Source organism: Cnephaeus nilssonii (assembly GCF_951640355.1).
Source record: "Cnephaeus nilssonii genome assembly, chromosome: 2".
NCBI lineage: Eukaryota > Metazoa > Chordata > Mammalia > Chiroptera > Vespertilionidae > Cnephaeus > Cnephaeus nilssonii.
In genome coordinates this window covers 40754155-40767154 of record NC_137073.1, presented here as the reverse complement: position 1 = coordinate 40767154, position 13000 = coordinate 40754155, and the positions used below count along the sequence as shown (strand labels likewise).

Below are 13000 nucleotides of genomic sequence, written 5' to 3'. Positions count from 1 at the left end.
GATGTGGCACCCATTTTCCTTCCTTTAAAATCTTTCCTATTGCTTATAAACGATGGAAAATTGTTTGCTGAGCAACATTTAATCTTTCTGCAAGTTGTTTTTTAGTTTGACAAGCATCTTCATCCAATAATGCTTGTAATTGTTGGTCTTCAAACTTTTTCAGTTGACCTGGACGTTCTTTGTCTTTCACATCAAAATCATCACTTTTAAAGCGTTTAAACCAGCGTTCACAAGTATCTTGAGATGGAGCATGTTCACCATAAGCTTCCCGAAGTATACGATAACTTTCAGCAGCACTTTTCTTCAAAACAAAGTAATGAATTAAAACTTCCCGCAATGCTCTTTTTTTGGCACAAAATTCGACATTTTTAAGTGTAAATATATCTATGATGTTAACACCTTCAGCAAAGGTGTTAACATCATAGATATTAACATCAAAATAGCATACATATCAAATTGCATATAAATCAACATATGTGTAACTCCATCTAGTGAAAAAAATCCACATTATTAACCAGTACACCTAGTATATTTACTCCTGTGCCCCTCTTACGGTAACAAATACTTTAGCAAAGGAAAGCTGGCTAGGGCTGTTCATTACCTAGGAGTTTACAGCCTCTTCCTGAGACAGGTTGGCACAGGGGTTAGAAGCCTGCCCCCGTCACTTACAGAGCAGCGGGAACTCAGAAAACCACTTCACCTCTGTGCCTCAGTTTTCTCTGCTCTAAAACAGGAAGAGTAATTGGATTATGATAATTATGTGAAGTGTTTAGGAACAGTGTGTAGTGCATAATAAATACTATATAAATGCTAGCTGCTATTATTATTGTGTGATTACTACTACCCAGGCAGGAAATTTTATTGAATGGTATGGTGGCAGAATAATGACCAAAGATGTCCACTCCTATCCCTGTGAATATATTAGGTTACCTAGCAAAGGCAAATTAAGATTGCAGATGGAATTAAGATTGTTAATCAGCTAACCCTGAAATGAAGAGATTACCCTGAATTATCTGGGTTGGCCCAATTTAAACAGGGATCCTCATAAGAGGGGGACAGGGATTAGGAGGGGCTGTGATAAGGAAGCAGAAAAAAAAGAAAAAGAAGAAAACACCTCCATAAATCAGTAGAAAGATGAATCAATTAATATTCCTGTTCCCCAATTTTCCTGACTAAAGGAATAAATCGTTTTAAAATGCTGAAGGTAAACAAAATAACCTAAATTTTCCAATAGTGAGAAAATAGTGCCATGTTAAATCTCCTGGCTTGAAAATGAGGAGATTCTGATGTTTGGAAGAGAAATAAGCGTTGTGATTCCATTCGTCAAGAACTGTTTCTTTTTTGCATACCAACCAGGCTTTATTTTGCAAGTCAACCTTGATCTCTTTTCAGTAGCTGCCTGGAGAGCAGAGCTGAGAAGGTTGTGAGGCCTTGCCCAGGCTTAGCTGGAGACATACTCAGGTGTGCACAGGTGCACAGAAAAGGGGTCCTAAGGAAAGTACCTTCACAGGGTGACTGATCATACGTTGCTATCTGGTCGGGTCATGGCGGGTAGTCACCCCCCACGCATATAACTTCTTTAGCAAAAGGCTTATCTTTGCCTTAAGCCAGCCCTGTCCATTGTTTCTGTGCATCTAGTCTAGGGTAACACACCTTCGAAATGCTTCAGAAGTAACCAACCCCAGGAGAGCACACACAATTACGTTAGCTAGCCTATAATCCAACCCTCGCCTTGCTTCCTCCCACCTCCTTGTAATCTGCCTTACTTCCCTCCATTTTAAATTAATAAAAGAAGCTGCAAAACTGTTAGCCTCCAGGCATATGTGGTCAGATTGGCTCAAGTTAACTCTTACAAAGATTCTCCACAGGTTTGGACGTTTCTTACGTCCACAAAGGCACCGAGTTCTGCTCCACCCTGCAGAGCAGGATGATGGGACCAGAAGCCTGGATCCTGAACCTGCGCACACGCATGAGCCGTGCCAGTGCCTGTGCTCAAGTCTGCTCTGAATCTCCAGTCTGCCATGTTTCCTTTCCCTGTATGTTCAAATGTCTAAGGGAAGAAAACACCTTCACTGAAATAGATGGAGCATCTAGACGTCCCCAAGGTTATTCCTGAATGGCTCTCCCAGCAGGGAGGAAATCTGAGTTCCATCCCGGCAGCTCACTTACAAACGACCTTTTCCCAGGTTTTCCAACTTGAAAGCCTTCTTTCCAGGGAAAAATAAAATGCATTTTAGAGAGCCTGGGTGAAGATTTTTAACAACATATATAAAACCTATCTTACTAATGGATGCGCTGTGAGCTGAATTCAGCCCTCTGACATGATTTTTAGGTTGAATTCATTTTCAACCTACAAAAACTATTAATTAGTATGTTAAAATCTGGACCATCAATTCTCCTTAAAAAGCTAGATCTGGTCCAGCTTTATCCATTTTGGAAAATGAGCATCTCCATTATGATTTCATGGCATTACCAGCAGCCATTGGTGAGCTTTATATTTTCTACAGCAGGGGTGGGGAATGTCCGGCCCTCGGGCCATATGCCCATGAAATCATTTAATCTGGCCCTGCCAAGGCATTAGGGGTTAATTAAATGTTTCACCAAATATAGCAGGCTCATTTTTAAGTTGATAATTTTTTTATGGCCCTCGAATGATGTTATAAATATCCACATGGCTGTTGGCAGAAATAAAGGTTCACATCCTTGTTCTAATGCAACAAAGAACAAGGGAAGTTAGCCTTTTATCTGTGCGCCAGAGGCCAGGCAGCAGATCTGAGTTTCAGGACCAGTTGGTGGTCACAAGTTGGAGTGGGGGGTGGGTTAGCAGTTGCTACTGGCATCTGGTGGGTAGAACCTCCCACAATACACAGGATCACACCCACCTCCACCCCCAAAAAAGAATTTTCTGGTCTAAAATGTCAGCAGTGGAGAGGTTGGCATTACTATAATTCATCTTTCTCTGCTTTAGAGAGTGATTTTATTAAGAAATTAAAAAAAAATTCATGACCAAAGCACCTCTCACAGTGGCTACACTGTGTTTTCTCCCCTAAAGTTTATCAAAAGCAAACAGCGTGCGTGACTCGGGCTCCTGCAGGAAGCAGGGAGTGGATGGCAGTGGTTAGTGACAAAACAATAATAAATGGCTTTGCCTGTCTTGTCTCTTTTTCAGAGTCGGGGAGGGAATGAAATGGCCAGCAATTATCATTTAAACTGCTGTTTTGTCCTGTAATCAATCAGAGCTATTCATTCTGGTTACTCTCAGACTCTTGGGCTGAAACCACACTAAATCAGGCCAGGGTCTGTGTGAATGTGGAAGGCCAGCCAGTTACGCTGCTGCCTTAGTGACCTGGGCGGAACATTAATGGTAAGTTTCCACGAAGAAGCCATCAGCGATCCTACTTTAGGAGCAAATGGTTCTATATGGTGCCTATTACCTTGTTTTTAATACTCTGTACTCGCTGGGACCACAGCTGTAAACAACTCCTCAGCCTCCTGTCCCCATGAAGTTGATTTGCACGTAGCGGCACTGCAGGCTCTTTGCACGTGTTCAGGATAAGGTGATATGAGCAGGCCTGCAATGAACAATGTTTAGTAAAATCAATAAATCCTATTATTAGTCGCTAAGGGGACTGATTTTATGTCTATAAAAGTAAAACAATTAGAACAGTATTAATGGCAGATTCATCATAGTAACATAATGGAGCCAAGCGTGCTTGTCTCTTGGGAACCTTTAATTTACTATTCAGGTACTACGGACTCAGCTAGAGAAATGGCACACATAATAGAAACAAGCTCTGGCCTTTGGCAATTCATGTTGTCATCAGCAAAAACAACACTGGAACAGTGAGGGGAAGAAACAAAACTTCATTCAGTGATTAATGTAAACCAGTTATGAATAATGTTCCAGTAAAAGCCTAGGAGGAGAGAGTATTCAAATTGCACTCTTCTTTTGGTCACGTCTCTCTCTGTATTTATCAGCACTCTTGTTTATGACAGCAGCAGGGTTAAGCATGGTCTGATGCCCCTATTTATACCCTATCTCGTTAGGCACCCACTAGAAATGATTATAAGCCTGGGATGTAATGAGCATACAAGCAGTCATTTTGCAGCTGAAAGGCAAGATTGGCTTCCACATGTTTGTTCAAAGCAGAAAAGTGATCAGGAGTCCACCGGACTTCCTGGACACCAGGGAACTTGGTAATTCAGCTGGGGGAGATGTAATTGACCTTAGCTCTGCTCCTGTGTTTCAACCATTGAATGGTTTGGTCGGTTCCAGAACCCGAGCAGCATTTAGGCAACCAACAGACATACTTTAACCATATGCTGAACAGAGGAAACATACTTGTTTAACGGGGATAAGGCCAATTACATCAAGTCTTCAAGGACACAGCTGGATGTGATGCAAGAACTGAAAAAATTTGATAACTTAAAAAAATGATGAAAGTATGTGAAAAACTCTTATGTGTAGCAATAAACACCATAAACAATAGCTTTATAAGTGACAAATGGATGAAATTCAAAAGAAAAACAAACTGAAGACTGGGAGAAGGATCTGCCTAGTGAAATGTACTAAGAACATAGACTAGACCCATAAGGCGCACAGCAAACGCAACAGTTCACAGGGGCTTCCCACCAGCGGCGGAAGTATTCCTTTTTTATTGTAAACATCTCTTCACTTGTGAAGCACGGGCCTCTAAGTAGGGAACTAAGCAAATTATACCAAGACAAATTTTGTCAATTTAAAGAACTTTTTGGAAAACCAAGTGGTAAAACTGTCATTAGCAATTATAGTAAAATCATAAAAACTTACAGCTGAAATGAAACCTTGAAATCAACCAGTCCAAGCACAGGGAGCACATGCTACTTTCACGCCTTTGCTCTCACATTCCATCTCCCTGCAGTGCTTCGCCCCTAGATGTGCGCATGGACCTCTTCCTCACCTCCTTCAGGGAGGCCTCCCAGATCACTACTTGCGGTTACAAACTCCCACTCCCATGCTTTATTTTTCTCCACATCGTTTACCAACCATCTAATATATAGTCAAGTCCTCACTTAATATCAATAATAGGTTCTCTGATTTTAAGCCAATGACATATAAGGACAATTTTACCATTGCCTAATTGATATAAATAAGAGTTAAGTTCCTACGGCACCTAATCAATGTTATAACAAAAAGAAATTGAATGGAATATTTTATTTGACCTGATGTACTCTGCATATTACCCATATATTGTATTAGGTTTACCCCACCTACTAGAAAATGAAAACTCTAAGAGGCAGGAATTTCCATCTGCTTTGCTTACTGCAATATCTCAGCACCTTGCAAGGCCTGAGATGAAGTAGGTCTAAACAAAGGGAGGGAGGGAGCAGTTAATTCTTATATTTGGCATAAAATATGCTAGTAAAACAATTTAATGACAAGTCAAATAAATGGCTAGCTGACTTTTTACACACTTTATACTGACCATATGTCACAGATTTATACCTCCATAATATCACTCTATACTGAAGAAACATGTATGTACCTATTTGCAGTAACATTATACTCCATGTTCAGTGTAAATATCCAGCAAATATGCATATATCCACTGAATTAAATATACTCTTTGGCTATTATACCTGTGTATCATATAAGAAAAGTTACTATCTATATATCATATTTTATGCATCGGACATTCATAACATTAGGAAACCTTTCTTTGAAAATTAGAATCACCATCAGCCAGCTGGCAATAACATGACACAGACAAGAAGCCGTTATAAAAAAAAAACTTTTTAATTCTGATTGCCAAATTATTTAAGGCAGGTATAAAAAAGGAAAGCATTCAATATACATTTTACATAAAATAAACTAGATTACAGCATAAAACAAGTAACCAGGCAATGGCGTTAAAGTCTCTCTCTTCTAAAACTGGATAATTGTAAACATTAAAAAAAAAAGGGGGGGGACTGCAGGACTATTCAAGTAATAGAACAATCACAGATGTCTCTGGTATGCAGGCTATTGGGTTATTTGCCATTCAAGATTATCAAAAAATGACACCTCATTATTCACAGATGCTCATTATGTCCCCATTTTAATCTTTACATTATGTACAACACAGTTTTTGTGGTACTGGCAACCCCATGCCTTCCAAAAGTATTTTTCCACAATACACAAGTACAAACAGTGACTACAGGAACATTTTACACTGATGCGTCTTTAACAGGAGCCACCAAATAGACGTCTAAATTGTACCAAGTGTCATCATCACAGTTAGCCTTTCTGAGGGGCTTACGGGAAATATCTGAAGGATATGCAAGGTTCAGGCACACTGATACATAACATTAGTTATTTACAATTCAAAGGGAAAGGAAAAGAAAGTAAGCAGCCTTTTGTGGCTAACACTTTTCAACATGACAGATACATTTTTTATTTCCTTTACTGAGTGGTTTGCAACTTGGCAGCAGACCCTGTGTGTGCGAGCCTGGTTACTGATACAAAAAGTAAAGAATATATATATATGTATATATACATATATGTATACGTATATATATATAAAACAGAAGTTTAATTACAGCAACATTTGTTACTCTGTGATAAAATCTGTAATTTACAAAAATGAAATGACTGGTTTTTGCCTGCCATTAAGGCATTTCAAATTAACACCATGGAACTGATGTCTGTATAAAGCGCTTCCCCATGTGATCCAGTCACATGACAACGTACATTTCCAATCTTGTTATTCTCTGCAAAAGAAAAGACAACCTTAGCACAGGGTTCTATCCACATTTGAAAATAAGAAAAGCATGAGATTGATAGGCTTATTTTAGTTCTATTTAATTCATGGAATTCAATTCCATAGAAAGTGAATGAACACAGGGTAATGATATACATTGTAAAAATGTATTCTTTCCCTTTTAAAAAACACTTGAGGGGTAATTAAAAATAAAGAACAAACATTACCTTTAACATTATGAAAATAAATTTCTCCATTTGCAACTTTATTTTTAAACATAGTAACACAAAGGGAGTTATAGTGAATTATTTTATCAGAGCTCTGAGGATAACCCTAGAAACTACCCAACTGTTTAAACAACGGATCAGTTAAGTACGGATCTACATCACAGCTATAGAATGAGGATTGTGGAACAGAAGTTGCATGTGAAGCATAGTGGCATAAAAGCACATTCAATACAATAGAAAACCCTCAGGACCTAAGTTTTTGGTCTAAAATGCCTGTTCTTGCTTCCTCCCACCCATTGAAATGTCTCTACCTAAAAAAACTGATTCAAAAATGTAAAGAATAGTTACCTTCTTTGTGCAGGAAACATTCCTGATGCAGATGCCTGGGCAGCCACCTGCTGAGAGGCAACGAGGGCGGCAGAGGTCAAGCCTAGTGGGGGAAAACGCATGGTTCTGAGACATTCAGAAAGATACAAGTAGACACAGGCCAGTGGTAAAGGGCTGCAGACCCAGCAGCAGTGGTATGTCTTTTCCTGAACACACACATGAAATGTTTCATGCAGCAAGAACAGATTGCAAGCCGCTTGGCCTAACCAATATGTGTCCCTCTAACGAATACTCTGAGGTTTTCTTCATAGCTATCCAAAGAGAATATAGCATTCCATCTATCTGGCTCTGCATGGTGCTAAACAGTTTGCACGCATTCCTGAATAGGAAGCTCAGGAGAGATAATGGCCACCAGGTAACAACAGGAAGCAAAAGTCACAGTGAATTACAGAAATGACATGCTATTTGCTTAGAATACAATACTTTCCTAATAACTTATCACGTTAACATTTTCCCCAGTGATTGAACACAATGCATCCCAAAGGTACATGGAATCAGTGAACCAAATTCAGAAATAGCCTTAACTTTTACCATGCAAGAGAAAGGCAACAGTCAGAGAACGTAATAACTCCAAATGTCATGCAGACGTCAACAGAAAATTCTTTTCAATTCTATAGAAAACAATTTCGGACAAAGTAGAGGGAATAAACCTAGGGAAGATCACTCTCTCCTTCTATGTCCTTTATGTTCTCTTTTAACACCCTAGTTGACACCAAGTAACATGAGTTGAATAATTTAAAATGACCCTTTCACAAGTATAGAGCTCTTCCCACTTTTGGAAGCACTTGCAAACATATCATCTTGTATTCCCACAGCAGAGTAAGAGGCAACTTGGCAAGCACTAGCTATGGACTGAATTGTGTCTCTCCAATATTCCTGATGGGAAGTCATATCCCCAATGTGATTATATTTGGAGATAGGACCCTACAAGGAAGTAATTAAAATTAAATGAGTTCATAAGGGTGGGGCCCTGATCCAACAGGATTTGTGTCCTTATAAGAAGAGACATCAGAGAACAACACTCTCTCTCACTTTCCCCCAACCCCCCCCCCCCCCCCTCAATCCCCCAGCACAGTGAACAGGTCAGATGAGCACACTGCATGATGACCATCGCCTACAAGCCAGGAAGAGCTTCCACCAGAAACTGACCATGCTGGCACCCTGATCGCAGACTTCCAGCCTCCAGAACTATGAGGAGATAAATCCCTGTTGTTTAAAGCCAGAGAGACTGTGGTATTTTGTGACAGCCAGAGCGAAGACAGCAAGATCCTAGCAGGTGATCTATTGGGAGAGCTGCTGGGAGGTGATAGAGTTAGGACAAATGGCACATGCTCAACTACAGCACCATGAGTTCAAGGCTCCCTCCTGTTAATTCTATGGCTTTTTAAAAGATGTTTCTCTATCCTGGTAAAATGTGGCTCAGTTGGTTGGGCGTCATTCTGTGCACTGAGAGGTCCCCAGTTCGACTCCTGGTCAGGGCACATGCCCGGGCTACGGGCTCGTTCCCCAGTAAAGAGCGTGCAGGAGGCTGTCCATCGATGTTCCGCTCTGACATCAATGTTTCTATCTCTCTCTCTCTTAGAAAATCAATAAAAACATAGTGGGGAAAAAAAAAAAAAAGATGTTTCTCTATCTTTAGTGAAAGAGTCACAGCAGTGAAGGGCTGTGGAGAGTCCCTGAATGAAGTCATAAAAAGTGACCATGTTACTTCTGTTACTTCCATGAGAAAAGAGCAACTTAAAAGGCCTGCAGAAATCAGGACAATTTCATGAAGCCTCCCACCATGCCTCCCTGCTTCCACAATTCCCTCAAGTAGCTATCTGATCTTCTGATTGCTATAGTCAGTGCCCCAGACACTGGCCGCCACCCTTAGCCTGCGAGATAACAGTAAGCCGCTGATAACATCAACAAGTGACAATTATTAAGTGGTAGCCATTCTGTGTCTTAGCAGAATACAAAGGTGTGGGTTAGCCTTAGTTTTGCTACTAGGAAATACTAACAAGTACATGTTGAAAACCCTCCCCAGAGCTAACCTTAACTCAAAGCTCAATATCTTTAAGTCATGAAAGGCAGTTTGGGCAACTGCTTTCCAAAGCGGAATGAAGAAAGGCACAACGATAGAGCTGCTGACCTTGAAAAGGGTCGTATTGACCAGGGATTAGCGGGTAACCCATGCCTACATGGGTGTGATGATGCGTGTGCAGGTGCCGCTGGCTGAAGGGGGAGTGGCGATCCCTCTCCCTCTCTGCTTCCCGTTCCCGCTCAGCTGTAGCCTTCTCCACCGGCTGCAACAGAAAAGAGAGATTATCCCATTAGTCCTCTGCAAAAAAGCAGTGGGAGTACCACCTTTGTCCTTTTAGCAATATATGTTAATGATTAAAAAGCAAATACACAGATACTTAAAATTACTTAGTAGTTGAAGATCAAGTCAAAAAAGCTTCAGTTTCCATTGGAATTAAGTCAACACTAAAGAACTGGTCCACCCAAAAGGGGAACCAATAATCTCTGCAAATGACTTCTCTATTTACCCATATTTTAGATTAAGAATCTACTCAACTTCTTCCCAGAAACAACTTTTATTTTTATTAATATATTTTTATTGATTTCAGAAAGGAAGGGAGAGAGGGAGAGATAGAAATACCAATGATGGATGAGACAGAATTAGATCGGCTGCCTTTTGCCTCCCCCACTGGGATTGAGCCCACAACCTGAGCATGTGCCCTGGTCGGGAATTGAATGGTGACCTCCTGGTCCATAGGTCAACACTCAACCACTGAGCCACACTGGCCTGGCCAGAAACAACTTTTAAATATGGGGTCAAGGAAAAGAAGTAGTTGTAAGAAATTTCTTCAAGGTCAAGTTTTCTGATTACCTTTTTACTTCATTCACATTTTGTGGGGGGGAATCTATCATGTAATTTTAAATATCTTTGTCTGTTTTGTTCCATTGAAAAATGCATTCTATTACATGCCTCTATCAGGTACAGCAAATCATTGCCCTAGGTCTCCAAAAGCATTCCAGAATCTCCCATTTCAGTACACTCAGAAGAAGCTCTATTCTCCCAGATTACAGTTTGGTTAAGGTTCATGTATTTTTTGATACATTTTTATCCACCAGAGCTTAACCACCCTTTCACTAAAATTCTTTTTCTCACTTGAGAAAAATCTTTGCACTAGAAGTAGTACTCACAGACAAAGATTCATAAATCATCTTTTCTAGTTTCTTTCGAGTCTCTGGTGGACTCATTCACATCACAGATGCTGTATTTTACTTTATTCCAAACCTCTCTTTCTCGCCAAGAGTAACCACATCCTCTCTTTTGTCTCCCTTCAGAACAGTCTTTTTGGGCGGGGGCCGGGGAGGCAGGGTGTCGGGAGAGCCATCTTTCACAAGGACACACGTCTGCATTACTTCAGTGAGTTGTAGGGACATGACGATGAGTCAAGGCCAAAAAAGAACAGATGCAGCCACCACGCCTGAGCCAAGTGACTCACTCTGGCATGCAAGTGCATCCAAATATCTTGCATCACAAATATTTTGCACCAAAAGATGGATCCTATGAATTTAAATGTCTACCTAACATGCATCCTCCTGGAAAGGCAAAGTATAGGTTTTGCAATAGAAAAGCTTGTGACCACCGTATACGCTTTAACAATTTTTTTTCCTCATGTGAAACCATCTTACTTTTGAACATTCCACTCTTTATGTATCTGGATAAAACAGCATCCAGAAATCACAGCAGGGTTCCAAAACCATTTATATTTCAAGACTGTTCTCTAGTATGCCCCTTTTCCTCCCCCCAAAACCCAGGACTTTTAAATGAGAACAAAAGGCAGCTTACAGCAGGGGACTTGCTGCGGTATTGGCTGGCGTGCTGCTGGAGCAAATCCAGTGCTTTAGATTCAGTGGTCGTTTTCGTGTTGATGCTGGGGCTGGTATTGACTTTCTCGGCCTCGTCTCTCCCCGACATCTTCCCATAAACAGGATAATGAAATCCTGGAGAGAGATAGGCCCCTGCAGATAAACAACAAATGCCACGTCAAGTTATGAGCTACATCTTAAAAGAAAAAGAAAACCATTTAGATTACATGAATTTGGGATAAGAGTCATAGACCTTAAAATAGGGGATTACGTTAAGAATGGGCTACATCATTGTTACACTGTATCTAGGTCCTTCAATTTTCTTCTCCCAGTTAATTCATCCTGATGAACGGAGGTTATAAACAGAATTGAGCTTACAGCCATTTCATACATTTATGTGTCCGCTTAAGTGAAAGGAACAGTAACTATAATGATTATGACAGTAAGTGCTTAGAATATTTTCACAGGCAATAAAGTATCTGTCAGTCTAACAGCTATGGCAGCCTATCCGAGACGATGGAAACAATAGCCGAGGACTCTTGACATCTTAAAGAACTCTTATATTAAATCAGTTTCATCTTTGGGACTTTAAGCAGCATAAAAATAAGCAAAACAAATGTCACTCTTGAAGCATCTAATTTATCCTGAGTTTTTAATAGCTAAGATTCGAACACAGCCTCTTCCCTCCAATAGAGTTTTAGAACCCACAACACGTACCAGGGTAACTGTGCATTAGGACGGGAGAAACAGCCCGGTATGCAGGGTGGCTGGGGTCATACATCTGTGGGTAAGGATAAGCATGCAAGTACTGTATGTAGGACTGATGCTGACTCAGGGGTGAGGACACAGCCACTCTTGTTCCCCGAGAGTCCTTCCAGTTCACGGGAGTCTTTCGATCATCACTTTTCAGCTTGCTTTCCTCCATGGACTGAGAGTCAGGGCGCTTGGCCTCTTTGGGCTCCTCTTTAATGCTGGTTAATGATACCGGGAGGCCGGACATGCCACTCTCTTTATTGGGAGTCTTCCTGGGACTGTCCTCCCTTAATTTCTTTTCTCTATCAAGGTCTTCTGACTTTTGCTGATCCAGGTATTTGGGCTGGTATACGTAATGATGCCACGTCCTTGAATCCGGATCCTGATTTTTTAGAAAAAGACTTGTTTTAAAATTTCAATTTTTTTTCAAAGAAACCATTCATCATCATGACAACACTATTACTATTACAAGTTAACAATTATTCATGTACTAGCACTGCACAGAGCTTTCCCTTCTACACAGAATAATGTCTGGGGTAGGCATTGTTACTGAGCACTTCTGCAGAAGACAAAAGCAAAGCCTTTAAAGTTCCAAGTGACACCAGGGTCACACCGCTGCCCAGGTGTGGGGATGGGCTTCAAACTTAGGTCATTTCTCTACATTAAATAACATCCTTACACGTATTTAATCTAACTCTCATTTTCCTTTTAATATCTCACATAGGCAAAAAGAATTTTTAAAATTCCAACTCAAGCTAATAATAGTAAATCCAAATAATTACTATAGCAATTAATTTCATTTAGGGGAAAAACACTCTTGGTTTCCTAATACATTTTCTTCACCCACAGCTGAAGCTTACTATATTGGCTCATATCTCATTATGTGCTAATATCTTAATCATAACAAAACTTCAAATTAATAGTACACATTATGGTTTTTCTATTAGAAAACAAAGCCATTTAGAACCCCATTCTACAAATCACGCCCTTCTAACAGCCCTGGGAAGCCACAGCCTGAGTCAGGCCTGGGGGTGGAGGGAGGAGATTCGGGCC

The 13000-nt window shown here is 40.4% G+C and overlaps 1 protein-coding gene across 5 annotated transcripts in view; it reads right to left on the bottom strand.

Moving 5' to 3' along the window:
* Positions 1-5057: 5057 nt before the first annotated feature.
* ZNF608 (zinc finger protein 608) overlaps positions 5058-13000 on the bottom strand; it is a gene marked incomplete at its 3' end in the record, with an annotated part of 113425 nt that continues 105482 nt past the window's right edge. For 3 of the 5 annotated variants that reach the window (XM_079785795.1, XM_079785797.1, XM_079785794.1), the window contains 5 exons: positions 11912-12329; positions 11175-11347; positions 9465-9618; positions 7295-7376; positions 5058-6729 (listed from right to left, as the gene is read on the bottom strand). In XM_079785795.1, coding sequence (XP_079641921.1) covers positions 6723-6729; positions 7295-7376; positions 9465-9618; positions 11175-11347; positions 11912-12329 — 834 coding nt within the window. Of the gene's footprint in view, positions 6730-7290; positions 7377-9464; positions 9619-11174; positions 11348-11911; positions 12330-13000 lie in introns of those variants that run through there. The other 2 variants (XM_079785798.1, XM_079785796.1) reach the window with 1 other exon arrangement.